The sequence below is a fragment of the Pteronotus mesoamericanus genome, unplaced genomic scaffold, assembly GCF_021234165.1.
Source record: "Pteronotus mesoamericanus isolate MK-2021 breed Mesoamerican mustached bat unplaced genomic scaffold, CSHL_Meso_final contig_221, whole genome shotgun sequence".
NCBI lineage: Eukaryota > Metazoa > Chordata > Mammalia > Chiroptera > Mormoopidae > Pteronotus > Pteronotus mesoamericanus.
In genome coordinates, this window is record NW_026555092.1 from 19316949 (window position 1) to 19343296 (window position 26348).

At 49.3% G+C, this 26348-nt stretch overlaps 4 protein-coding genes across 5 annotated transcripts in view; 2 read left to right on the top strand and 2 right to left on the bottom strand.

Moving 5' to 3' along the window:
• The first annotated feature begins 2693 nt into the window (after window positions 1–2693).
• HPDL (4-hydroxyphenylpyruvate dioxygenase like) lies at window positions 2694–3923 on the top strand. Its single transcript, XM_054571632.1, has one exon. It carries the CDS (start codon window positions 2726–2728, stop codon window positions 3839–3841), a length of 1116 nt encoding a protein of 371 aa, XP_054427607.1. The 5' UTR covers window positions 2694–2725; the 3' UTR covers window positions 3842–3923.
• A 736-nt stretch (window positions 3924–4659) lies between these two features.
• MUTYH (mutY DNA glycosylase) lies at window positions 4660–11176 on the bottom strand. Its single transcript, XM_054572215.1, is given in 20 exon segments — window positions 4660–4830; window positions 5507–5548; window positions 5735–5887; window positions 5968–6104; window positions 6206–6397; window positions 6567–6630; window positions 6708–6852; window positions 6935–7032; window positions 7114–7227; window positions 7305–7376; window positions 7462–7503; window positions 7641–7714; window positions 7835–7874; window positions 7963–8153; window positions 8662–8782; window positions 9413–9444; window positions 10714–10761; window positions 10764–10860; window positions 10862–10949; window positions 10951–11176. Coding segments are annotated over 20 exon segments (1899 nt in total). The 5' UTR covers window positions 10968–11176; the 3' UTR covers window positions 4660–4698.
• On the top strand, window positions 10966–14499 carry TOE1 (target of EGR1, exonuclease). Its single transcript, XM_054572216.1, has 8 exons — window positions 10966–11062; window positions 11776–11918; window positions 12006–12046; window positions 12194–12290; window positions 12408–12566; window positions 12828–13087; window positions 13285–13444; window positions 13526–14499. Exons 1-8 carry the CDS (start codon window positions 10966–10968, stop codon window positions 14144–14146), a joined length of 1578 nt encoding a protein of 525 aa, XP_054428191.1. The 3' UTR covers window positions 14147–14499.
• A 294-nt stretch (window positions 14500–14793) lies between these two features.
• The window catches only part of TESK2 (testis associated actin remodelling kinase 2), a 124388-nt gene continuing 112833 nt past the window's right edge, over window positions 14794–26348 (bottom strand). For both annotated transcript variants that reach the window (XM_054572130.1, XM_054572131.1), the window contains 6 exons: window positions 18053–18135; window positions 17748–17832; window positions 17439–17522; window positions 17139–17225; window positions 16345–16462; window positions 14794–16010 (listed from right to left, as the gene is read on the bottom strand). In XM_054572130.1, the coding sequence (XP_054428105.1) occupies window positions 15385–16010; window positions 16345–16462; window positions 17139–17225; window positions 17439–17522; window positions 17748–17832; window positions 18053–18135 (1083 nt within the window). In that variant the 3' untranslated portion in view covers window positions 14794–15384. The remainder of the gene's footprint in view (window positions 16011–16344; window positions 16463–17138; window positions 17226–17438; window positions 17523–17747; window positions 17833–18052; window positions 18136–26348) is intronic.

Genomic DNA, 26348 nt, shown 5'->3' on the forward strand with positions numbered 1-26348 from the left:
CCCCACGCCCCTCGGCTTGGCCTGGACACGGCCAGAGTCCTCATTGCAGCCGAGAAGCAGTCTCCTCATCTCTTAGTGGCTCCCTCCCGCCGCCTGGCTCAGGCTTGAAACAATGCAGGAAAAACAGCCCTAAATCAGATCTGGCGGGTCCCGGGGTAATCAGGCCTAAAAGTAAGTTCTTTAGATTGTGCTCTGTTCCTCCCTCAAATCTCTGGTCAGCTCATGCTGCGAAGGACATTCACATTATTTACACCCCTTTCCTAGTCAAGACATTTGCTTTATTTACACCTTTCACCCTATGTCTTTAAGGCGCCTTTAGGTCTACTTCCCTGCTATCTATAGTCTCTACTGATTCTAGTCTCCTCTCAGACCCATGTAAATCAGTGATTTCCTGTCATTTGTTTTCCTAAAGGTATCTATCCTCTGTGAAACTTAACTTCCTAATGTAACGAGTGTACATATGTATGCTTTCCTGTTATATACCCCACTAAGATTTTTAATAAAAGCCCTGGAACAAAGGGAAACGGGCCTTCCCCACTGGAGGGATGTGCCACGGCCTTCTCCTGTGAGAGGGAAGTGCCCCGTCTGCTCTCCCGGAAAACAGAGAAGCGTTTGCGACGTTTTGTATTTGTCCCCCTCATCTGCGACAGCCCCGGGACAGGCTCTGCGGGTTTCAGAGCCCTGCTCCCACCTCAGCTGGCCCCAGCCAGTTTCCCTCAGGTTTCAGGGAGCGCAGCGCTCTCTGCGGTGCTCCCCCTCGGCAGTGTGATACTCCACTAGTTCCGGTGCTGGCCCTTCACAGCCCCCGCCTCCATTTCTGCAGACCTGGTTGCTGTGGAAGGCAGACGTGGCAGGAGGCCTGCAGTAGTACCACCGCCTTGCCCCTTCCACCTGCGCGCCCTCCGGTAGCACCGTTGTCTGGTTGGTTTGGGTCTCAACCTACATGCCTACTCTCTGCATCCATACCCCCAGCAGGAAAGCAATCGCAGCCAGGCTCAGAGAACCCATCCTTGGAAAGTTCTGAAAGGTCCTGACCCCAAGGGGACAGGGCTCCTACACTGGTCAGGGCCAGATGCCAGCAGGGCCACAGGAAGTTGAGTCTGGCCCAGAGGGAGACCAACATTCACGACCACTTCAACCTCCAGGTGACGTCTTTAGAGACCAGTCTGCGACCTGGGTCAAGACCGAACACCATGCCCTTGCAGGACAACGGTGCTCTCACGTCCCGTCATGGGCCAGAGGTCCTTTTTCTGCTCTCTGTCTAGGACTCTTGAGTGGAAACCCCTTTGGCTGGAGCAAGGGCCTGGAGGCACTAGACCCTGACCATGATGGCCTATTCTGCCCCAGCCCTCACACTTCCCTTCTCCCAGAAGCTACCACCAAAGCCAGGGCCCTCCCAGTGCTTTCCCAGTGCTCAGGCCTAGGGAGTAGCCCTACTGTGCCTGTCACTCTGACTCCTGCTACAGCCTCCTCCTTGAGAACTTTCCCGCCACTTCCTGACCCCACACAGCCAGGCCGTTTCACAGGCTAAAACCTAGACCCCTTGCCAGGTTGCAGCATGTACTATCTCATTTATTCACAATAACCCTATGAAGTAAAACATTGTTATCACTACCATCTTTACACATGAGGAAACAAAGGCTCAGTAAAGTTAAGCAACTGGGCCCAAGTCATACAGCTAGTGAGTGTTGAAAAGAGATACCAAACACAGGTCTGCCTAGCTTTTGGAATCCACGTTCTCAAATTCACTGGTCTGCAGAGTAGTACTAAACTGCCTTTTGCTTTTCACCTCCATTGACCAGCTTCTGGGTACGACCCTCCTGGTTGCAGGCCTGACCACCCAGCTTAACCTGTTTTTGTTGTTGTTTTAAAGCCCCATCCCCTAATCACGTCCTTCTCCCTCTTACAAGTGAAACTCAATTGTAAGTTATCACGTCAGACTGCCTGATTTTTAAGTTAAAACATTTTTAAGTTAAATGTTTTAAGTTACATATCTTGAAATATTTTTTAAACATAAAATTTTCATTTTTTTTAAGACTTTATTTATTTATTTTTAGAGAGAGGGGAAGGGAGGGAGAGAGAAACAACATGAGAAACACTGATCAGTTGCCTCTGTGAGCGCCCCACCTGGAATGGAGCTGCAACCCAGTCATGTGCTCTGACCAGGAATCTCACCCCAGACCCTTCGCTTTTCAGGAGAAGCCGCAACCAGCTGAAATGCACCCGTCAGGACTTACAATACTTTTTAAAGTTTTAAAGCAACATTAGGTCTTAATAACAAAATTCTCCAGAATTTTTAAGTCAGAACATGAAATTGGTAAAATAAAACAAAAACTCTCCTGGTCAGGGAGAATTTGTGCTCCTCCGCTTATTGTCCTGTTCCCCTTTGCTCTGATTCCCTCTGCTCTGAGGTTGGGGTATGAGAGCCCATGCCTGGCACCGAGCAAAGACAACTATTGTGATTTCAGGAGCCCAGGGGAGGGGGTGCAAGGGTATGACCCAGCCAGAGGTTCTGGGAAGCAGCAGCCCGCTGACTCAGCTCGACTCTCTGCAGAAGCTTCTGGTCCAGAGTATTAGCCACTGGCTCCGCCCCTTCTCTCCCCGCCAATTCGCCCAGCCCTGGCTTTCGTTGTTTCCACTTTCAAGGCATATCCAGCGTGGGTCGGCAGAGAGAAGGGCCAGTCCCCAAGGGGAAAGACAGTCCGGGGTTACCAACGGGAACGCCATGGCTGCGCCCGCCCGCCGTCTGTGCCACATCGCTTTCCACGTGCCCCCAGGACAAACCCTTGCCCGGGATCTGCAGCGCCTCTTCGGCTTCCAGCCCATGGCGGTGCGGGAAGCAAATGGTTGGCGGCAGCTGGCCCTGCGCAGCGGGGACGCAGTCTTTTTGGTGAATGAGGGCTCGGGATCCCGGGAGCCGCTCTACAGCCTGGACCCGTGTCACGCCATGCCCAGCGCCACCAACCTGTGCTTTGATGTGGCAGATGCTGGCGGATCTGCTCGGGCGCTGCAGGTGAGGGGCTGCTGCGTGCTGGTGCCGCCTGTTAGCGTACGGGATGCGGAGGGTGCTGTCACGTACACGGTAGTCAGCTCGCCGGTGGGCAACCTCAGCCTAACGCTACTAGAGCGCGCCAACTATCGCGGACATTTCCTGCCCGGCTTCCAGCCCCTGTCCTCCAAAATCGGCCCGGGCTGGATCAGCCATGTGGATCACCTGACCCTGGCCTGCACCCGCGGTAGCTCCCCCGCACTGATGCGCTGGTTCCACGACTGTCTAGGCTTTTACCACTTGCCACTGAGTCCGGGGGAGGTTCCGGACTTGGGCTTCGAGGTGACAGCAGCATCTGGACGAGGGGGGCTGAGGCTCACTGCCCTGCAGAGCTCCGCAGGCAGTGCTATCCCCACTCTCCTGCTGGCCGAGTCCCTGCCAGGGGCCGCCAAGAGCCAAGACCAAGTGGAGCAGTTCCTGGCCCACCACAGAGGGCCAGGCCTGCAGCACGTGGGGCTGTACACACCAAACATCATGGAAGCCACTGAAAAGGTGACCTTGGCTGGGGGCCAGTTCCTGACTCCTCCTGAGGCCTACTACCAGCTGCCTGACAAGGAAAGGCAGATCCTAGCTGCAGGGCATGAGCCCAGCCAGCTGGCCCAACAGGGAATCCTGCTAGATGGCAGTAAAGGCCAGTTTTTGCTTCAGATCTTTACCAAGTCACTCTTCGCAGAGGACACCTTCTTCCTGGAGCTGATTCAGAGGCAGGGGGCCACAGGCTTTGGCCAGGGCAACATCCAGGCCCTGTGGCAGTCTGTGAAGGAGCAAGCTGCCAGGAGTAAGGAAGCTTGACAGCCGGAGCTGGCAACCACCTGTCCTGAAGGTGTGAAGAATCCAGCCAGCACAGGGCCTGGCAGAAAGGAGAAACACCTAGAGGTCCAGAGTGAAAGACTGTCCCTAGGGCCACCAAATCATCAAGGTGGCCTCCATCTCATCAGTACCTGCCAGAAGCTGAGTCTCTCACTGGGGTGGGTTGGTTGGTTTTTACTACAAAATATTTCTTACATAGTATTTCTCTAATACATATAGAAGATATAAAGAATAAAATATATAAAATATAACCAATCCTTTCAAAGACTTTTGTGCCCCTCTCTTCATTTCCCTACACCCACTCCCAATTTTAGGATCATTAACCCCCTGCTTTTCTGTATTGTCTCACTACATATGTAACATATCCCTAATCAAATGATTTCTTATTTCAGGTAAGAATTTAAGACAGAACAAATCTTCCCCTGTGCTTTCCAGCTCCCTAAGGAGCAGCCACAACAGCGAGGAGGGGCTCATTCAGGGCTGAGCCAAACCACCTGCTATAGAGCAATACCACCCACCGCTCCAGGATTGGCCAGAGACCTGGAATGAGGGTGCAGAGTATCAGCCACTGGCAGGGCCTCCCTGCAGCTGCTTTCTCCCTCTCTCCCAGGGACGGAGGAAGCTCAGACTGCCCTGGACAGGACACCCCCCTCTATCTGCCCAGGGCTGGCTGGGAGCTCAGCCAGTGGAAGTCAGGACCACGCAGGACTTCACCACTTTCTGAGTCCCTCAGAGGTGAGAGGGAAGGGGACCGCAGAGGAAGAAAAGTCTCCAAAACAACTACAAAAATAAGCACTTTATTAAACAGGATTCTCAATGGATAGGGGCGTCCAGCGGTATCACTGGGCCACACTGTTGAGTCTGGGTGCATCAGTGGGGATTTTGGGCCGAAAGAAACCATCCAGGACTTGTTGGCCTGGGCTGGGCTTTTTCCAACTGGACAGAGTAGACACCTGGGATCTTTTGGAACTCTGTTCAGAAGCCAAAAAAGGCACTGAGAGGATGGCAAAGAATATTATCCTTTTGCCCCTACCCCCACTCTGCTGATCTAGTTGACTCTATCCTGAATGTGGGAAAGCTTCCAACCTATTTCCAGGATCTGCCTCTTTGGTCAACTCTCTAAAAGGCAGTCAGAGGTAATCTCCCTCAAATATAAATCTGAGTTCTCTCCGCCTAATGCTTCAGTGGCCTGGTGTTCATGGCCCTGCTCACTGCTCCAGCTAAACCAAATGCTAAGAGTTCCTCATACACTGCCTTGTGCCCACCATTACTTACACTGCTCTTGGGCCTGGAAGAACATCCTTGTGCTGATTCCCTTCCCAAACCCAGATTACCAGCTGCTGCTTTCAAGCGGCCTTTCCCTCATCCTTGCCTCCTAGACAGAGCTGAAAGCTCTCCACCTGCCTCACAAAATCTAATACAAACATTTCACACCCTGACACTACTGTCTCCATCATTTGCTCTTGTCCCCTATCCATCTGGACTCCAGATTAACTGCAAGGTCTCCAGGTCAAGAACTATTCCTCTCCCCTTAGTGAAACCTGGAGTGGACCATGTTCACCCAAACGTGTATCGCCTGACTCAGGGAACACCTGTGGATTCAGGCTTAGGGAGGGAGATGGCTGGGTGAGGGCCAGGGTCTCTCACCTTGCAGGTCCGTGGCTGCTGGCCCTCGTATACACGGAACACCTAGCAAAGAAGGGAGGGAGAAAGTACAAGGCTGGCACCTTCACCCAAGAGCCGGAACCCTGAGTTCTGACCTCAACATCATACCCCAGCACTTTGAAATACATGCTGTTCCTTTTCATTTACATGGTAATAGGTTCATGTAGGGCACTTATGAAACAATGACAACAAAGACAACAAAAATAGTGCCTTTTTCATGGCAGCAGAGACAGCAGCAGTGCGAAACTCCTCCCGGGTCAGCCAGCGAGCGCCAGGTGGTGTGATTGTCACTGGGGCCTGCCCTTCCAGGGCCAGACCATATACTTGATAGGTCAGCTTGATGTGAGAGAAGCTGTGGACCACCTGGGGGAGGACCATGGGGTTGAAGCAGGCCTGTGGCTGTGGCTGAAAAAGCCATCATTGGCCCCTCGCTGCTCCCTCACCTGCCCAAGGTGCCGCAGGCGGGTGGCTGGGACGGGCCCGGCCCAACTCTGCAGTTCCTGCAGCAGGGCCTTGCGCTGATGCTGCCCAAAGGGCTCCACCGTCACAGATGGGAACTCCCACAGTCCCGCCAGCAGACCTGAGGCAGAGGTCAGCAGGTGCGGGTTAGGCCTTAGCTGTTAACTCCTCCGTTTCTCCCCTTTTCCTCATGCCACTGCCCTCACTCCCAGGGCCCGGTACCTGAACTGGGCCTCTGCACCAGCAGAATCTGGGCTCCCCCAGGGGTCCTCAGCTGCTCCAGAACACAGGTGGCAGAGTATTCCTCCTTAGGGGGCCTGCGGCTGGCCTTTCTGGGAAAGTTGGCCACTCCCAGGGTCTGGTCCCAGGGCTCTGTAGGAGGTGTGCACAGCCGGCACTGTCCAGTGCTGGGAGCTGGGAACAGACCCCCAAGCCCCACTCAGGCCAGGCGGGCTTAGGCAAGAGCAGGCCTTGGCCCATCTCTGTAGAATTTTACTCAGATTGTAGGATAAACTGGAATGAGGCTTCCAAGGGTAGCTCCTTTACAGCGCAGGGAAGGGCTGGGACTAGGGCAAGCACTTACTACACTCCTCCACGTCAGGACTTCCCGACAGGCTCTGTGAATCTAGAAGCTGTTCCTGCTCTACCTGAGAGGCATAGGGAGAGATGTCATGAAGCAGAGGTCAGTCCTAGGACCTGACTGCCCCTCCCCCTGATGGCTCACCCTCTGGTGTGCCTGGCACAGGTTCTGCACAGGGCACTGGCTGCAGAGCGGGCGCTGTGGGGTACACACTGTGGCCCCCAGTTCCATGGCTGCCTGGTTAAAGTCTCCTGGCCGGGCTGGATCTACCAGCTGCTGGGCTAAGCTCCTACCAGAAGGGAACATTTCTGTGAGCCAAAGACCCTTTGGTGGCACCCTTCCCAATGTCCCGCATTACCTCAATATCCTACCAGAGCTGCTGGGAGACAAGGGTGCTGCTGGGATCAGCACCAATGACTCGGACGCGGCATAGCACCCGTACTACATTCCCATCCACCACACCGGTTGCCTGGCACAAAGGAGTCTAGAAGTCAGCCTGGGCTGGTAGGAAAGTGGGCACATACAAGACGGGAATGGGCTATGGGCTCACCTGGCCAAAGGCAATGGAAGCAATTGCTCCAGCTGTGTACCGCCCCACACCAGGTAGAAGCTGCTGCAAGGTCTCTGCTGTACGTGGAACATGGCCCCCTAGCTCCTCTACCACCTGATTGGGGTGGGAAGGTTCAAGGTCAGGAGACACCTAAGGCCCTGGGGATCCCACCTTCCCTGCCACCCACTTACCTTTCGGGCTCCCTCCAGCAGCCTCCGGCCTCGAGAGTAGTACCCTAGGCCAGCCCAGAGCTGGTTCACCTCCTGTGGGCGAGGTCAGAGTCAGAGATCAGAGAGATCAGCGGTCAATCCTCTGTTGTCCCCATTTTCCCCTTAGTATGGGTCTTACCTCCAGGGAAGCGCCAGCCAGATCCTGCAGTGTTGGCCACTTCTATAGCCAAAAGGTAGGCAAAAATAGATGAAGTCAAGGGTGAGGGACATGGAGGAAGCCTTCTTTACCCCAACCCCAAAGGACAGGCTCTCTCTGGGATCTAGCCCATGACCCTCCCCTCCCTTCCCTGACGTCACCTGCATCCATCTGTTATAATAGTCGATCACCGTGGCAACCTGGGTCTGCTGCAGCATGACCTCTGAGACCCACACTGGGGGAGAGGGGTTGGCATGAGGGCACTGCTGACCTGCCTGCTACTAGCCCAGAGCCCCTGCCCCCAGCCCTGAGGGCACCCAGGCAAAGCAGCTCCGCTCTCAGGAGATACACTCACCGGCATATGCCCGCCTGTCCAGGTCCTCCTCACCCTCTGCCTGCCAATGCAATCCCAGACGGGGAGTTAGTGGGGAGGGGCTGGGCGCTAGCCTCCCACTCCACTGTCCTTGTCCCATGTTTGCCTACCCGCCTTCTCCAGGGTAGGTCCCGCTTCTCTTGGTCGTACCACCTCAGCAGGTTCTCCCGAAAGACTGTGACCTCGGCTGTATCTCTGAATAGATGGTATAGGCAGACAGGGGCCTGCAATACCACCTCCTCCTGCCGCCTGGCGAGGCCTGCTGGGGCCTCAGGAAATTCAGGAGCTGTCCCTGCACAGGCTGTGCACCCAACCTGGGGCACTGCAGCCTGGTGCAGTCTGCTTCCAATCAGGGCTACCCCAACTCTCAACCCCTCGCTTGAGCCTTGGACCTGGAGTCAGATCAGAATTCTCTAGCTGTGTGTAACTTTAGCCAACTTTTCAGCCTTAATTTTCCCAGAGTGGTACTCTCTGGATCATGATGAAAATGCAAGAGTTTCAGAGAAGCGTAACATACCTGTGCAGGGCTTTCCCATTTAAAAAATATTTTCAGGCTGGTAAACTCATTTGATCCCATGAAAGCCACATGAGGAAGAAAACGCAAAGACTACTGCTCCATGTTGCTGGTAAGAAAGCTGCCATTCCAAGCAATTATCCCAAAGTCACACAGCAAAGTCAGAATCAGACCCATAATTAGTACCATAATGTCTTGATATATAGATACCACACTCCCTTCCTAACCTGAGTCTGCCCCCTTGCATGGCCAATGAAACCAGCCCCGAGTGTTTTACTGGCTCCAAGTTCCTCACCATCATGGACAGGGGGCTTGGCCTGGTTGCTGCTAAGGGCATGTTTCTCCCTTCTCTCCTGGCTGGATGCCTGCTTCCTGTGACGACTTCCCATAACTGCTTGTGGCTTCTTTATGATGGCCTAGAACACAAAGGCCCAACCCAAGTAGTCAGTCAAAATGAGGCTGAATCTTGGGGCTCTGCAGGGGGTGGACTAAATTGAGGCTTGCAGAGATTAAGCAACTTGTCCATTCAAACCCAAAAAGCTTGCTTCTAGAATCTACACTCTTATTTATTTTTAGAGAGGGGAAAGGAGGGAGAAAGAGGGAGAAAAACATCAATGTCTGGTTGCCTCTCAAGTGCCCCCTACTGGGAACCTGACCCACAACCCAGGCATAGGCTCTGACTGGGAATCAAAATGCGACCCTTTGGTTCATTTGACTGAGTTCCGGCCTATGAACCAAAGGGTTGCCAGTTCAATTCCCAGTCAGGGCACAAGCCTGGGTTGCAGGCCAGGTCCCCCGCAGGGGGTGTGGGAGCAGCAACCATACATTGATGTTTCTCTCCCTTTCTCCATCCCTTCCCCTCTCTCTATAAATAAATAAATAAATAAATAAATCTTAAAAAAATGGGTAGGGGGTAGAATGTTGCAATTTTAAATAATGTGGTCATGGTAGGCCTTATTAAATCATATTTTGATCAATGACTTAAAGCAGTTAAAGAAGTTAGCCATGTGGGTACCTGTGGGAAAGGCATACCAAGAAGGAGCTACTGTAAAGGCCCTAAGGAGGGTGCCTGGTGTGTCTGTAGAACAATAAGGAAATCAGTGTGGTTATAATAAAATGAGGAGGGTGGGAGGAGTAGGAAATAAGGTCAGAGAAATAAGGTAAAGGTGGGGAGGGCACTATATCACAAAGTACCTTGTAGGCCACTGGAGGACTTTGGATGTCACACCCATTGCTCTTAGAAGCCAATCCTCTTAATACAGCCTTGCAGGTACCAAGGCCCCATCTGCCTCATCGCCCTAGATCCTATGCTCAAGCCATGTTTGCCTCAAATAGATGCTTCAATCTGCCAAGTGTCTATCCACCTTGAGGCCTCACGCATCCATTTCCTCTGCTTGGACAACTCTTCTCCTATGCTTTCCAAAAATGTGCTTATTTGTCAGGCCTTTTTTCTTTTCTTTTTTTCAGGTCTTGACTTAAATGTCCCAATCAGGTCTCCCCAGTCTTGCCCTCTTGTGTACTTCTCCACTGTTGCCCTTACACCAATTGCAATTTGAAACTTATATGTGATTCTTTGATCCGTGTCTGCTTCCCCAACTTGACTGTAAAACTCCACGACAGCAAGTACTGGGTCTCTTTTGTGACTGTTGTGTCCCCTGAGCTAAGCACAGTGCCAGATCAACTGTATACAACAAATACTTGTTAAATAAATGGGATGAGGGCATTTTCCTTATTTTTAGAATGGGAGAAATCCAAATAATTCTGAATAATGATGAAAAGGACTCAGTAGAGAGAAAGGTTGAATATAAACTACGAACAGTCAATAACCAAGAAGAAAGGGCTGAAAGTCCTTGGTAGGAAATGGAGCTCTTGGGAAAGGGCTGGTCTTTGATAGGGACACTGCCCTCCGGGTGGCAGGGGTCACGTCCAATCACCCTCCAGGTCAACTTATTTCCAAGTTGCTTACAATATATCCCCTCCACAGAGTCTATATTGCTGGAGCCTTAATTCAAGACCTTACCAACACTTGCTCGGATTATTTCAAAAGCTTCCCTGCTAGTGGATTACTCTAACCCCTCTGCAGCCTCGGCTCCTGCCCACCTCCTTGCCTCTTTCACTTCCTGGAACGCAGAGAGCTTCCCATCCTTCCAAGGATCTTGCCCTTTCCCAGAATATTCATCCTTCCCCTACATTCCCCGGTCTTTGCCTAACTCCTACGCGTGCTTTAAGCTTAGCTCCGGCGGCGCCACCTCCCTTAGGGACACCCACCTCTACCTAGGAGCCGTGTACTCAAGAACTGCCTAAATCTCAAACCCACGTTGCCCCTAGCCGGTACTCAAAGAGTTACCTTCCTTTAAACGGTTCCAGGGGGCGTGGCTCCGGCCAATCCGGCTAAGAGGTGGACCGTGATAGCCAATAGACTCCCAGAACGCTGAGAACCCACTTTTGTGCGCCAGACCCGGGAGGTCTGAACCGAACTCCGACCCGTCAGCGACTTCCGGAAGCAAGGGTTTGCCCCTACCCCGGACTGAGTAAATCGCGCCAGGAGACAAAGCGGAAGTCCCGCGTACCCACAGATTAGAGAGGGAAGCGCGGTGTCATGGCCGCCGGCAGTGACAATGGCGCAGCCTCAGTTCCAGCGGTCTCTGATGGTGAGTGGCTTTTCAGGGTCCGTCTTAAAAGCCTGTGGGCTCCAGGTGAGGGGAAGGCCTCGGGCTTATAGTTCTAGAAACCGACCTCAAGTTTCAGAGGGCTAGCGTCTTCCTTCTGAACCAGCCACGAGGAGACGATAAGTCCCGGTGTGCATCGCGGCTCGGGCTCACTAAGCCTGAAGTGTTGGGAGCATAGTTAGGGTAGGCGGGGGCATGTCGGGAGTTGTAGTCTGCAGCTCATTGCTTGGTGAAGTGGGGCAATTGGGAGTTGTGGTCCAAAGGAAGTGGGACGTATTGGAAGCCCCGGTGTGGGGCATTATTTATCAGGCTCTGGGGGCATACAAACTACTGCCAGTTGTGCCTGGTAGGGCACTGTGGGAACAGTATTGTGGAGCCTGATGAGATGTTAAAAGAGCTGAACTCCTCCAGCCATAACAAATAGTCTCTGCAGGACATGGAAAAAACGAGGCTCACACATTATCCCAAATTTTGTCTTCTACAGATAGTGATACTGAGGGAGATTTTCCCCAAAATCTCACATAAGCCACTGGGAAGACGCAGGCTTTCTGCCCCCAAATTCAGGGCACCGTTCACTCCAAGGCTGATGTGTAGAGCATGCCAATAACAAAGGCTTGAGGGGAAAGCTGCTGTTTCTTGCCGTCCTGGAAAATGTCCCCAAACCATAGCCTAGCTTGGTATTTTTTCTCAAGGCCCTTGCCTGAGCATTAACATCATGGTCCTGTTTTCCTTACCCCCAGGTGGTGTCAGCAAAAGCTCAAAATCTGAGGAGGAGCTGGTAATCCAGGTTCCTGTGGTGGATGTGCAAAGTGACAACTTTAAGGAGATGTGGCCATCCCTTCTGTTGGCCATAAAGACAGCTAGCTTCGTGGCAGTGGACACGGTGAGGGTTTGGGATTGGGGAGGGCAGGTGGTTGTGAAAGTGCTCATGCTGGGGACCTAACTCATCCCTCCCTTTACCCACCCATAGGAACTGAGTGGGCTGGGGGACAGGAAGAGTTTGCTGAACCAGTAAGTATAAGCTATGATCGCTTTGACTAGGGGAATGGGGAGCAGGGGGGTAGACCTTAAACCTGGAGTAAAGGTCACATCCTGGGTGGTTTGGGTCCTTCATGAGACTAACTCCTAGCCACAGCCACCCCTAAACCCAACTCCAAGGTGCATTGAGGAACGTTACAAGGCCGTGTGTCATGCTGCCAGGACCCGGTCTATCCTCTCCCTGGGCCTCGCCTGCTTCAAGCTGCAGCCAGACAAGGTATGGGGCTGATTTCACCCCCTTCCCAGGTTTGTGGCTGGGGGGAAGAGGAGGGTTGAGATCCTGGGGTACATCATGTGTAAGGTTTTGATGTAGCAGACTCTCTTTCTCTCCCAGGGTGAACACTCATATCTGACCCAGGTGTTCAATCTGACCCTGCTGTGCATGGAAGAGTATGTCATAGAACCAAAGTCTGTGCAGTTCCTGGTACAGCATGGCTTCAACTTCAACCGGCAGTATGCCCAGGGTATCCCGTACCACAAGGGCAATGACAAGGTAGGCCTCCAGCCTTGAGACTGCCCCTTCTGTGACTTCATTTTCTTCCTACCCTAGGCCGGATGCACAGAGAGGATCTGCTGCTTATGGAGAATGGGGAATCACTGGTGACAGGGCTGGAGAAGACTAGTGCATGGGTGAACAGCAGAGTTAGGCAGGGAGGGCGTGCTTTCCAGGTAGGGGAGCTTGGAATAAGTATCCTGTAAAAGAGGCTCCCTATGGGACTGTGTCCTTCCCAATGACCCCTTTCTTTCCACCCAGGGTGATGAGAGCCAGAGCCTGTCAGTGAGGACACTGTTTCTGGAGCTAATCCGGGCCCGCCGGCCCCTGATACTGCACAATGGTCTCATAGACTTGGTGTTCCTGTACCAGAATTTCTATGCACACCTACCTGAGAGCTTGGGTACCTTCACTGCTGACCTGTGTGAAATGTTCCCAGCTGGCATTTATGACACCAAATATGCTGCTGAGTTTCATGCCCGCTTTGTGGCCTCCTACCTAGAATATGCCTTCAGGAAATGGTGAGGGACTGGTTGGGGGCAAGGGGTAGGACCTGGTATAAACCTGTTTCATTCATTTAAGATATTTATTGGGGGGTTACCATGTGCCAGGCACTGTTTTAGGTGCTGAGGACTCAGCAGTGAACAAAAGAGACAAAAACCCCTGTTCTCATGAAGTTTTTATGCTAGTAGACCAATGCCCTCTTGCACTGTTTCAGTGAGCGTGAAAATGGGAAGCAGCGGGCAGCTGGCAGCCCACACCTTATCCTGGAGTTCTGCAACTATCCCTCTAGCATGAGGGCCCACATAGACTACCGCTGCTGTATGCCCCCTGCAACCCACCGTCCTCATTCCACCAGCATCTGTGATAAGTTTTCGGTGAGAGCACCCACCCATTTCCTGGGGGAGGGAAGGTTCTGATACCTGGAACCCCTCTCTAAGCCTCCTTCCTACCTTTAGGCTTATGGCTGGTGCCCCCTGGGATCACAGTGTCCTCAGTCCCATGATATTGACCTTATCATTGACACTGATGAAGCTGCCATGGAGGACAAGCGTCGACGGCGTCGACGTAAGGAAAAACGGCGGAGGGCTTTGTTGGGCCTGCCTGCAAAACAGACCTCTGGGGAAGCTGAGGATGGTCCTCCCACTAAGCAGGTCTGTGGGGAAGGCCTCAAGGCTGAGGAAATGGAGCAGGAGGTGGCTGAGGATGAGACTAGCAACCAGCCTGGCTCTGAGCAAGATCACAAAGATGACCTGGAGGTGGAACTTAAAGCAACAAGGTCTGAAAGAGGTGACATGGCTACCTTACAAGCACCAGGGAGTCTAGCCAGTCCTAACCCAGTGCCTGGGGATGGATTGCATCGGGCTGGTTTTGATGCCTTTATGACAGGTTACATAATGGCCTATGTGGCAGTGAGCCAAGGACCCCAGCCCTGTAACTCTGGACACTGGCTACCCGAATGCCACAACAAAGTATACCTGAGTGGCAAAGCTGTACCCCTCACAGTGGCTAAGAGCCAGTTCTCCCGTTCCTCCAAAGCCCACAACCAGAAGATGAAGCTGGCTTGGGGCAGCAGCTGACCTAACTACTTCTCTGCACTCAGAGCCTAAGAAGAGAAAGCTGAGGGTAGGACAGAGAGGGCTGGGTCCCTCTAGCCTGTGAATGTCCTCCTCCCAGCTACTACCGAGTTGAGGAGCAGGGGGTTCCTGACAGACACTGCTACATTGCTCCTGGACCTTCTTGACCCCAGAGGCTGAGGAACAATGGTACAAGTAAGAAGACTGACCAGCACCTGTAATGCCAACTTTATTTTTAAATCTGAAAGTGTCTTGGGAAAGATTTACCAAAAAAATCAGCAGAAACAAGTTATGAAAATATCTGACCAGCTTCATCTTTGGTTATTTCTTATTGCGGCTCTATAAAGACAGGCTGTTCCCATGTCTCCAACCACAGCAGGAAGGGAAGAAAATCAGTCCACGTATAAACCGTTTAACCAATTGGGTATATCACATGTTGACAAAGACAAAGAGCAGGCCCTAGGGCCTACAAAACCAGCCCCACTCCCAACCACAAGGTTGAAAGTTATAGGGCAGAACATTAAGACTCCTTCATAAATATGAAAATAGATTAATCAGCTGGAAAAGTTCTTTGAATAGGTTAGCTAAGAGCCATGACCACCACGCGGCCTTGCCCTCCCCTTGCATAGAAATGTAGTGACGTGGTCTGACTGTATAAGTGCAAACAGCAATTATTCAAGTGTCTTAGACATACTGGCAAGAAGCACCCCAGTCTTCAGGTCTAAGAAATAGTCAAGCCCTTGACAGCCTCCTGGTCATTTCCAGGTTCCATCCAGTACTTATATGCCCCAGAGAAGGGCAAGAGATAGACCTGGGGTGGAAGAATAACCTGGGGTAATGGCTGCCTGCCAGCTCAGACTTAGAACTAAGAGTCTTCTGGTCCTGTCTGCAGAAGTGCATTGTGGGGTCAGGTGGGAGCCAGAGCTCCTTGCTGGATTTCAGAGGCTTGGTATCGACTGTTGGCCCTAATCAGGAAGGCCTCTCTGCTGCCTCCCCTTTCATACACAGCCATGGGGCACCGGGAGCCCTAAACTTGAGCCTGGCTTGGCCTAGCCTGCCAGTTCTGTGGGCCCCAGGGAAGAGTCAAAGCTGTGCACCACGGGGGGCCTGTGGCTTCAGCTGAAGGTCCATCCCCAAGGTAAAGCAGGGATTAACTCCTCTCACCCATCCTGTTCTCCCTGGGTTTTCAGGCCTATGCCTGAGACAGAGAAGGGGACTTGAGCCAAGCCTCTTGGCCTTTCTTATTCTACCTCCATCTCCTCAGAGGTACCTGCAAGGCATGGACTGGCCCCCTGAGGTCTGGGCCCAAAACCATTTTCTTCCTGGGGAGTGGAACAGTCCATGGCTTCATGCCCTGGTGCAGCTGCTCGGAATGGCGGGATCTCTCTTACTTTGTACTTGAGACTACTGAGACGTGGTACGGGCCCATCAGACTGTGACTCCTCTTGACCTATAAATGGACAGGCCTCTTGATGCAAGAACTCTGGTGAACCAGGCAAAGAACGCCACCGGCGAGCAGGTGGGGCCAGGGGTTCCTGCCAATCAGCCACAGGCATTCCAGGCCCTGGTGCATCCAGGTCAAATACAAGGGAGATAACAGACTTGCTGGGCAGGTCAAAGAACTTGATCTTGCCACCCTTGAGATCCTGGCGAGCACTGAAAGGGTTGATTTTGGGTGTGCGAGTAGCAGCACCTTGTGGCTGGTAGTAGGGGTCCAAGACATTCACTGTACGTGGGGGCTTGTGGGAGAAGATGTCTGACTGGCTTCGAGACAGCCAGATAGTACGTCTTGGGCGTGGGGACTTGGGAGGGATCTTGTCATCTAGTGAGCTCAGTCGCTTCACCCCAGGTCCTTTTTCCAAGAGTCCTGAAGAACAGTACATCAAGTCAGGGTTACTTTCACTAGTCACAACAAATAGAAGCAGTATACAAAGTGGCCTTTTTTCTTTCTTTTTTTTTTTTTCTTGAGGCAACAAGTAGGTACTGTTGTCCTCATTTCACCAGTGAGAGAACAGACTCAAAGAAGGGAGGTGGTATACCAAGTCACAACTCTTGGAGTTCAGTACTTTTTCCATTGTCCCCTTGCCCCTGCATCTTTCTTGTGGACATAGAATCCTGTATTCATAGCCCTAATGTAAGGAAGATCCTACAACCTGATTTCCTCCCCTGGGGTCAGATTGGGCATTGGTCTAATCCCTTACCCTTGGCTGTGGGCTGAAGCTTCCTGTCCTTCTCCAGCTCTTCCTCCTGTAGGCGGCACAGAATTTCCTCCAGGGTCTTCTCAATCTCCACAAAGGATGGGCGCAGTTTGGGGTCCATCTGTAGTCCACAGCAGCCATTAGCCCTGCCCTCCTACCTTTCACCCCAAGGATAGCATTTTAGTCTGTTCCTAGCATCTTTTAAGATGCATACTGCTAAGAGATCTTTTCTGAAGATCACAGACCATGAGAATAATCTCCAGAGCTAAGATCAGGGGAGATGCTATTGTCTAAACCCTGCCCTATCTGAGCACCCTTTGTGTGTCTTATCCCCTTGTTTGGCACACAGCTCTCCTAAAGTGTTAGCTCTGTTCTTGAGTTCTGCTGTTAATGTGTTTCTTGAAGCTACCTAGACAAAGCCTAGCTACTCCTTGGTCAAAACAGGTAGGTCCAGCCCCAGAGCTATATAAAATGAAAGCTAACAGGAGCCTTTCCCATCAGCCTTAGGATCAGCTGAACTCACAGAACTAAAACTTGACCAGAGCTCCACCAACATCCACGGCAAGGCGTAGTGGGTCTACCCTGCAGGCCAAGGATTGGATATTAAAAAGCTATTTCCCTTTCCATGGTCCAGAGCTCTGGAGAGTCTGGCAGGCTCAGAGGAGGGGGTATGGGCACTGTCATTCATCAGTGAAAATGAGGCCCCCTCATGAAGCTAATTAAGCAGCCTCTCCCTATAGTCCTAGCCAGGTAAACCCAGCCCCTGACCAAAACCAGAAGCAGGTAGAGACACTCACATTACAGCAGTTGAAGGTAAGCTGCAAAAAGTCTGGGGGACAGTCTCCCACCATATGCTGGAAAGCGTCATAGTCCAGCCCAAAGTTCTGTGGATAGGTATGGTGGGGAGGGAACAGGGGACATGGGTAGACAGGTTATTAACCTCTCCATCCATCCTGGCCTGCTCAGGAGAGGCTGGGATTTGCCTCTAAGAGGTAGCCACACAGACGAAGTCCAGCAAATCCACCCCAAGAACAAAATTCCACAGCCTCAAAAGCAGGCCCACTCCAGTGGCACTAAACCCCATGCCTGTAGCTCACCTCTGTGCGGGGAAGATAGTCCGGATCAGCCTGGATGCGGGCGATGATCTCACAGAGGATGATCCCATAAGAGAACACATCCGCCTGGTGGGTAGTAAGACCTCAGTTTCCCTCTCAGTGGGGCAAGAGGTAGGGTTTCTGCACTTCATGTCCACTGGCAAAGGCTTGGGCCCTACTGCCCATATTTCATTCAATTCATTCACTGGGTAGCTGCCAGGTACCAGCCCTGCTCCTGTTTGTAGATTCTTACCCTGGACACTGCTAAGAGCATATTCTAAGGAGTACTAAGCCTTGTTTCCCTAGACTCACCTTCTCATTGTAGGGCTCATCTCGGAGAACTTCAGGTGCCATCCAGAAGGGTGAGCCTACCACAGCCAGCTTCTCGCTGCCCATACTGTGGGGTGAGATTATAGGGAAAATGAGCTTGCTACTGGCTGCTCCAATGGGATATCTGAATATTGGGAATTCTCCTCCCCCGAGGATGGGCACAGACTAGGAATGACCATATTTAGGGAGCTGAGGTTGCGTTGTTACCAAGTCCTGGCCTCTGGGGAGGAAACTGGAGTTTTGCTTTAGTCCCTTCTGTAACCCCAGCACCCATTAGGGCTACCCACCTGACATCAGGAATCTTCTCAGCCAGGCCAAAGTCAGCTACCACTGCAGAATAACCATTTTCATCCCTCTTTATCAGGCAGTTCTACAGTTCCCAAAGAAGAAGACAGTGTGGCTCAGAAGTGGGGACCAGTCTGCCATAAAATTACCACTTCCCCTCCCTGTCACGGGGGATCTTGCTTTTTGAAACTATACTCTTAGGCTGACCCCGGTGGTCGGACTTGGAGGCTCTGACAGCCACGTGAGATGAGTTAGGCCTGGATCTTGGGTGGCTCCGTAGGATTCATATCATGCTCCAAACACAAATATCCAGCATTGCTTTTTATGTGCTAGGCATGGTTCTAAGAGCTAGGCAGCTCAGATCTGTCACCTATTTTTCTCCCTTCTTCCTCCTATTTTATTAATAACTCAGGCTCCTGTCTCCAAGGTGCAGTCTAAAATCCTATTTACTATTCTAAGAACCATGCCTATATACCTAGATAGCTGCTAGAGATACCCCAATGAACAAAAACCCTTGTCCTCTTGGAATTAACAATCTAGTGGAGGAAAGACAGACTATTAGGCCCCTGGCCTCCCTTCCTGTTTTGCTCAGAATGTGGAAACCAAAGGCCAGGCCTGACCTTGTCAAGAAATGCAAGTGCAGGACAAGCACCCAAGGCTACACTAACTTTCACTGCCCAAAGGATTGCAAATAACCTCATCTCTGGTATTAAAAGTCTACGTATGATCTGGCTGTAACCAACCAGCCTCCCTCCCCACCGGCTTCCCTCTGCCCCTGGTGCCCCTATGCACACATCTTCATCCAGACTTGTCACAGACATGCTTGCCCTGTGAAGCCTGAACAGGCTCTTCAAAACTTTGTCACTGCTCATACTGTTCCCTTCCATTTGGGATGTCCTCCTAATTCTCCTTTTCACCTCCAAAAATTCTGTGTCCTCTCCAGCTCTCACCTTTTTTCTGTCTTATCTCAACCCCTTTAACTCCTCCTGTGTGCCACTTCCTCTCACAGTCTAGCAGGCTATCACCTCCTTAGGAGCAAGCTCTGGTTCCTCACAATATTCACTTCATAAGAGACCCTCAGTTCATGCTTACTGAACAAATGCTGCTATCTCCCCAGAAAGGATGAACTCAAATAGCTTGTAAATAAATACAAAGCAGCAACAAACTCTCCCCAAATAGCTGCGTTCAGAATAGTCCCACATCACTCCGGCTCAGAAGGCACCTTGCTCTACTCCACTTCCAGAGGCAGCAGAGAGTAGGGACCCTTGGTTCACAGGGACATTTCTGGGGCCAGCAAGGCCCTATCTGACCCAAACTAGCCCTCCCTTCTCGCCAGCCTTGGCATCCAGTTGCTAAAGCATTGCCAAGTCACCTCCTGCTAAGATCATATTAAGTACAAATCAGTCCCTTATTCTGGCCTTGATGTGATCACACTGTTCTCTTTTTCCCTGAACTAGAATTACAAAACTTGTGATTTCATCACATCCTGTCCTACCCTGGATCCCAGGTAGACATGCATCATCTCTGGCTTTCATGCAGGACTGTTCTTGTGCTTGTCCTGGTGTTAGCTCTGCCCTCAGTCCTGCTGGCTCAGCATCCTCCAGCTCCTTGACGATGGAGTGGTGTGAATGTCTTTGCAGCCCTGGGCCAGCTTGACTATTAGACAGCCAAAGCCCAGGCTTCAGGGCACTGGCCTAAGAGGCAGTCGCAGCTCAGATCTCTCACCTATTTTTCTCTCTTTTTCCTCCTATTTTATTAATAACTCAGGCTCCTATCTCTAAGGTACAGTCTAAAATCTTATTTACTATTTGCTTTATAACCCCTCAGAAACAACCTTGTCAAATTCAGCTTGGGAGCAGCAAGTGAGAAGCAGGCCACAGTGCACTGCCTTGTCAAAGCTGTTCAGTTTCTGCTCCATCTTACATTCCTGGACACCTGTTTATTCATTGCAAACCACCCATTCAGGAGTGACTTTACAGTAGCTTCTCTGAGTGGCTGAGAAATGGCTAAAGCAGAATGATCAGAGCCCCACAGCATAAGGCAAGGTGGCATCTGCTTCCAATCTGGAGCATGACCAACTGCTCTTCTTAAAGCTTCTCCACAGCCAATAACTGGGCATTAGCCCTGGCTGCTGTGGCTCAGTAGATTGATCGCTGGCCTGAAAACCAAAGAGTCGCCAGTTCGATTCACAGTCAGGGCACATGCCTAGGTTGCAGGCCAGGTCCCCAGTTGGGGGCATGCAAGAGGCAACCATATAGTGATGCTTCTCTCCTTCTTTCTCTCCCCCTTCCCCTCTCTCTAAAAATAAATTTAAAAAACAAAACAAAAAACTGGTCATTAGAGCCAAAGACAAAGATGGGATACTGAAAACCAAAAGGGCCAAAATTTAGGTGTCTGTATCTCAGGTGATAAGGAAAATGGGGAGGAACCCTGACCTGGATTAGCCCCTACAGGGTTTTCCGACAAAATCCTGAGCCTGCCTTTAATAGGGGCCAGGCTAGTGAAGTTTGTCTGGCAACACTTCCTGTTTTTACTTCATTATTTCCCATTCATTCTTCACTGGCTTCTGCTGGAAATATTATCATGGAGGATCCCAGTGAGTTTCATGCCATTAAGTTCAACAGCCAGAATTAGTGCTTACGCTACTTAATCATTCTGCTGTTAACTGCTGATTCCTTCTGTCAGTGTTATTAGGTATCCTTCAGGAATGTATCAGTACTAGGCAGGCAGAGAATAATCAGTTGTCCCGGAGCTAACAGATTAGCTATTAGAGCCTAGTTAGACTATTCCCGTTTCTTTTGAGTCTTCTCTCCTGGCTTCTAGGACAACTACAATTCTGGATTTCCTTCTCTATCTTTGGCTATTCAGACTCCAATGCAGGCTCTTTTTCCCATCCTATGAGGATGATGCTCTCAGGATTCTATCTTAGGCCCACAGCTTTTGTGCTCTTTTGTGGAGGCTATTCCACATTTCTAATTACCACCTTTGTGCTGGATGGCTCCTAAAGGTATATCCTCAGTTCTGACCTTGATCCTCAAGCTGCAGATTGGCACAGCCCACCTATTTCTGGACATCTCCTGGATTGCTCATATTGAACTTCATACATGCAAACCTGAATTCAACTTTTTCTCCCAAAAGCTAAAATCCAACTATATTTTTATGTCAACTGGTACTGCCATTTTCCATCCAGTTTGTTAAGCTGGAAACCTGGGATTTATCCTAGATTTTTACTCTTATTCCAACTAATTTTAGCTCTAAATGTTTTTTAAATCAGTCCCTCCCTCTTCGTTCTTACTTCTATTGCCCCTGAATATTGCAATACTCTTCTAATTGGTCTCTGTGGGTTGGTCCAGTCTTGATCTCCATAATCCACCTTCTTTATTCCTGTCAGCATGATCTTCATAAAATGCAAAGCTAATTGTTATTCCCCTATTGAAAAGGTGGCAATAACATATTGTATAATCATACATTTATATGAAATATCCAGAATAAGCAAATCCATAGAAACTAAGATTAGTGTTAGCCAAAGGCTGAAGGGAGAGGGGAATAGGATAAGGGGTTTTCTTCTTGGAGTGATGAAAAGTTCTGAAATTAGATAGTGGCGATGGTTGACTATACTAAAAACCACTGGAATGTATACTTTGAGAGGGTGAATTTTATTTTATGTGAAAGCATATCTTTAAAAAAGCTGTTACTTTAAAAAAGCCAACAATGACTCTTCATTTCCTATTTATAAGATAAATTCCAAGTCGGAGAGTATAATATGATCAGACTCCTCTCTTTTCAACTCTTATCCACTACCACTTCAATCTCACAGTCTGTACATCATACTGTTTGTGCCTCTTTGCCTTTGTTTATGCATTTCCCTTTGTCTGGTCTGGAATATGAGCCACCCCACCCCCCGCCCCGCCCCAACACACACCATACTTACTAAGTAGAATTCAATTTTCAAGATTCAGCTCGGGCATCATATCTTCCAAGAAAGAAACTTTCTCAATACCCTCAGGTCGGGTTAAATATCCCTTTTCAAAACATCCTATGCATTTTCATCTCTCTAATCTTAACATTTGCTATGTTCTAATGAAAGCATTTGTACCTTCCTATAGCTATAGCCTGTAAACTACAGACTGTAAGTGTTAGGAAAGCAGGGGTGTCTTAAGAAGAAGGTGGCCTAGAAAATATTTCCTAACCCCCTGGCTAAGGGAAAGATTGCCTACTTCTGTTTGTACGGTACCCTCGAAATTATAAAACATTTTTCACAGACACAAAACAACCCCAAATGCTCTTAAAAAGAATACTTTCAGGTGGGCATATCTGAGATTTTTAGATTTAAGATGAGAAAAATTAAGTTTAAACTATAGGCGGTAAAAAACCCAGGTCTCCTGATTCTAAAGGGTTCCTACCTGATGCTTTTGGACTCTCCAAAGGAACAGACTGAAAAGCTTTCCACTGGAGACAGCAAGGCCATGGCAAGAACAACGTAGTCTTAAGAGAGCAGCAGTATCAGGGCCCATGGAGAAGGCAGCACTGTTTGTTGTGCAAGCAATACAATTAGACCACTTCATTTGGAATGCAAGCCCCTACCTCCAAAGTGAGTTAATCCAAGAGCATCTAGTGTAATTATTGCACTTCTCACCCAATTTGGACATGGCCCCAGTACAGACCACAAAATATGAAGCTCAGACCACTGTGGGGTTTCATAGAAGCCAGGCCAATTTTCATGCTGTGTGGGAAGCAAGGTCCACAGAAAAAATGGGAAATGTTTATTCAAAAGTATCCTTGCTAGAGTAAGCAGCAGACAAAAAAGAGGCCCAGTTAGACTATCCTGAGGCAACAGATGACCTCTTCAGGTTCAAAAAGGGGCCCTGGCATTGCCATTGCCTGGCTCCTATTCATCTTTGTCCTCAAACCTATTTATATTTTCCTCTTTGGGGGCAGAGAAGGATCCCATTCATCTTTTTATCTCTAACCCAGCATTGACACACAGAAAGAGCTGAGTAAAAGTTTGTTATATGAAAGTTTGGACTATGACTCAAGCAACTAGGCTTCTTTCAAAGTACGTGCCAAAGGCATACACCAAACATTCAACTCTCCATAGTGGGGACTGAGCTAAAAACACTCAAAAGGGGTGGCAATGAATGCATTTCTGAAGCCAACACAAATCCTTCAGAACTGAGCCAGAACAACTGCATAATCAATATTGGCGCTGAATAAAACCAACACAGCACAGGGAGATCAGAGACTGAACTGCCCTCCTAAATGCCCCAGAAACTGTTTAAATCTCTTAGATTATTTGGTTTGCAGCCCCATCCCTTGCCTTCCATCCCACTATGTGATTCCATATCTTTACCATAGCTCTTACATACTAATCTGCTCACATATGTCTCCTCAACTAGTCTAAAGCCCAAGAATGGCCCTGGCTGGTGTGGCTCAGTGGACTGAGGGACAGCCTGTGAACCAAGAAGTCGCTGGTTTGATTCCCAGTCAGGGCACATGCCTGGGTTGTGGACTGGGTCCATCTGGGGGCTTGTAAGAGGCACAACCCATCGATGTTTCTCTTCCTCTCTTTCTTTCTCTCTTCCACTATCTCTAAAAATAAATTAATTAAATCTTTAAAAAATGAAATAGAAGCCCAAGGATGGTACAGATTGGGTTCCAGTCATTTCTGTGTCCCCAACATTATGTCCTCTAATAATAGCACAGTATAAATGATTCTCAAAAGCTATTGATGAATCTCATTATAAAAAACAACTACGGAGTGCCCTAATAGACACTCTCTAAATCCCTCCAGCATTCAACTTGTTCCTAATTCATGCTCTCTTCAATCTCTGAAAATTGGCATTTCCTGTTCCTAGTTGTTGTGTAGTACAGCCTAAGACCATAGTTAGATACAGGTTTTTCAAGCTGATGGATTCCCCAGAGTAGCTTCTTTGGAATCAATGGAAGAAGAAAAAAAAAAAAAATATATATATATATATATATATATATATATATATATACACACACACACACAAAAACCAACTACCAACAATAGAGTTACAATTCATAATTCATACTCCTAGAGGTAACGAAACATATTGGTACTTGCCTGATCCTTGGCAGCAATGATAATAAGCAGAAAGAAACTGCTCTCTCAGCTGCCCCTAAGAGCCAAGCCTCATGCACAGTTGTACTAGTTATCCCTAGAGCTACAGGTAGAAAGCCTGTGTGCAGTTATTGCTACTTCCTGATGGAGCTCATGAACTGAGTATTTTAAAAGTCATATTATCTTCCACTCCTTCTAAGTAAACTATCAGCATCACAACTGCATGAAGTTGTATCAGGCTGTTTCTCAGAAGTAATTACAAAATTAGACTGAACAGCTATCTCTGACAAACTTCAATCTGGAAAACAGTACTGTAGTAACTGTGAATCCTGCAATGGCAACACTACTTTCAGGAGGCACTCTGATAGGTTCTTCACTTTTGCCACAGGCTCAGGATCATTTGGAAAAAAGGCATCTGCTTCTCTGTCATGGTTTACCCACCTGGAACATGTTCCCAATACTTTAAATCCCCCCTATGAGTTCTGGTCTGAGATGTCCAGACTGATAGCTTCTGTGAGGTCAAGGACAGAATCTATTTCACAGACTGGGAATGCTGAGGCCCAAGGGCACTGAATTCATTTGGGGGGTGGGACAAAACTGGGTCTGGGACTCAAAATCTCAGCTCTCAAGCAGATGTTTTGGCCTCTGTGCCACCAAACGCATTTTCTGAAAGTGGACCAGGAGGCCCCTCCTCTGACGGGCTCTATTCTAGGTGCGGACACAATACAATAAAACAAACAAATAATATGAAGTAACCTTTCTATTGTACTTAAAATCAAACTCAGACCCAAGGCTGGCAATGAGGAGATATTCTGGAAACCTCAAAGCCCTACTCTGTCCCTTCTGCCTTATTTCTCCCTTGAGGCTTCTTATTCTTACGGTCACTGTCATCACAATACAGGTCTTCTGGGTGGGGCTGTTCTGGCCTAGGTGTCGACAAACAACCTTCTCCCTAATCCCAGCAACACAGTTACAATGAGGCTGAAATTCAGACAAAAGGTCAGAGATGATAAAAGGGCAATGAACACAGTCTTTCCTATTGGATGGTCTGGCTTATAAAATTTCTCTGTTTTTCTTCAACTTGAGATTCCCTAAAATGCACTTCTAAGCCCATCTCCAGTTTGCAAAGTCATTTGTTCTTACCCCCTGGAAGTATCCTCGATACTTCCTTAAAGTTCAGACCCAAGAGAGCACAGCCCTGAGAGACACAGTTCTTTGTCCTAAGTTCCTAGTTTCTTGTCTCAGGCCACTGGGAGGCACCAGGAATACCTACTCCCTATTAGGAAAACCAGAGGATAGTGATCTTACCCTATAGTTCCAAAAAGGTTATGGTCATTAAAAAATTTTGTTTTAAATCCTTGCCCAAGGACATTTTTTCATTTTTTCTTTTTATCCAGAGAGAGGAAGAGAGAGAGAGAGAAACACTGATGTGAGAGAGAAACACAGACTGGTTGCCTCCTGTAGATGTAGACTGGGGGCATTGCATGTGCCTGGACTGGGAATTGAACCCACAACCTTTCAGTTACGAGATGACGCTCAACCAACTGAGCTACGCCAGGGCAATTATAGTCATTTTTACAACATGACAAGCCCAGACAGAATCACATTTGTACACTATCACAATGGGACAAAGTTCTTTGGGAGCGGAAAAGAGAATATGATGGGCTCTTAGAGCCCATGGGGGAGTATTCCTCCCGAGAGCCTAGTGATATTTCTTTTCTCTGAAAACCTATATTCTATGCTAAACACTCAATTGTAAGATGTTGTGGACTGGTTTTTTAATTATTTCTCAAGACTGCAATACCTCTAGGTCAGAAATTGTCCTTTTCTTTTTTCTTTAGAAACTGTCCTTTTCTAATATTCCTTCATCCACGGTGCCAGGCACAGGAGACACTCATGTAGGTGTGGGGGAAATGTCTGTATGACTGATAGATAACTTGTCATGATCTTACTCTGCCTTGGAGGAAATGATGCTCTCTGAATAGGAGACAAAGACTTGATTTTGACTGCATGCCTGAGGTGCGACAAGGCTATCAACCTAAGGCAATGTCTAAACTGACATGAGCCTATCTATTTGCCTGAAACAAGTGCAGTTTTCCTAGTCTTGACTTTCTAAAACAATCTAGGAAATAAAAAAGGCTGATGAAGGGAAAGGATACCATCTTCCAGGTCCCAGCTGTCCAACTGTTCAGCCCTTGCAGGTACTGATGAAG

Coding starts and splice junctions, on each gene's coding strand:
- TOE1 (XM_054572216.1), top strand. CDS start 10,966: ATGGCCGCCGGCAGTGACAATGGCGCAGCCTCAGTTCCAGCGGTCTCT. Junction 11,063..11,775: donor TAAAAGCCTGTGGGCTCCAG/GTGAGGGGAAGG, acceptor CCTTACCCCCAG/GTGGTGTCAGCAAAAGCTCA. Junction 12,047..12,193: donor AGGAAGAGTTTGCTGAACCA/GTAAGTATAAGC, acceptor CCCAACTCCAAG/GTGCATTGAGGAACGTTACA.
- HPDL (XM_054571632.1), top strand. CDS start 2,726: ATGGCTGCGCCCGCCCGCCGTCTGTGCCACATCGCTTTCCACGTGCCC.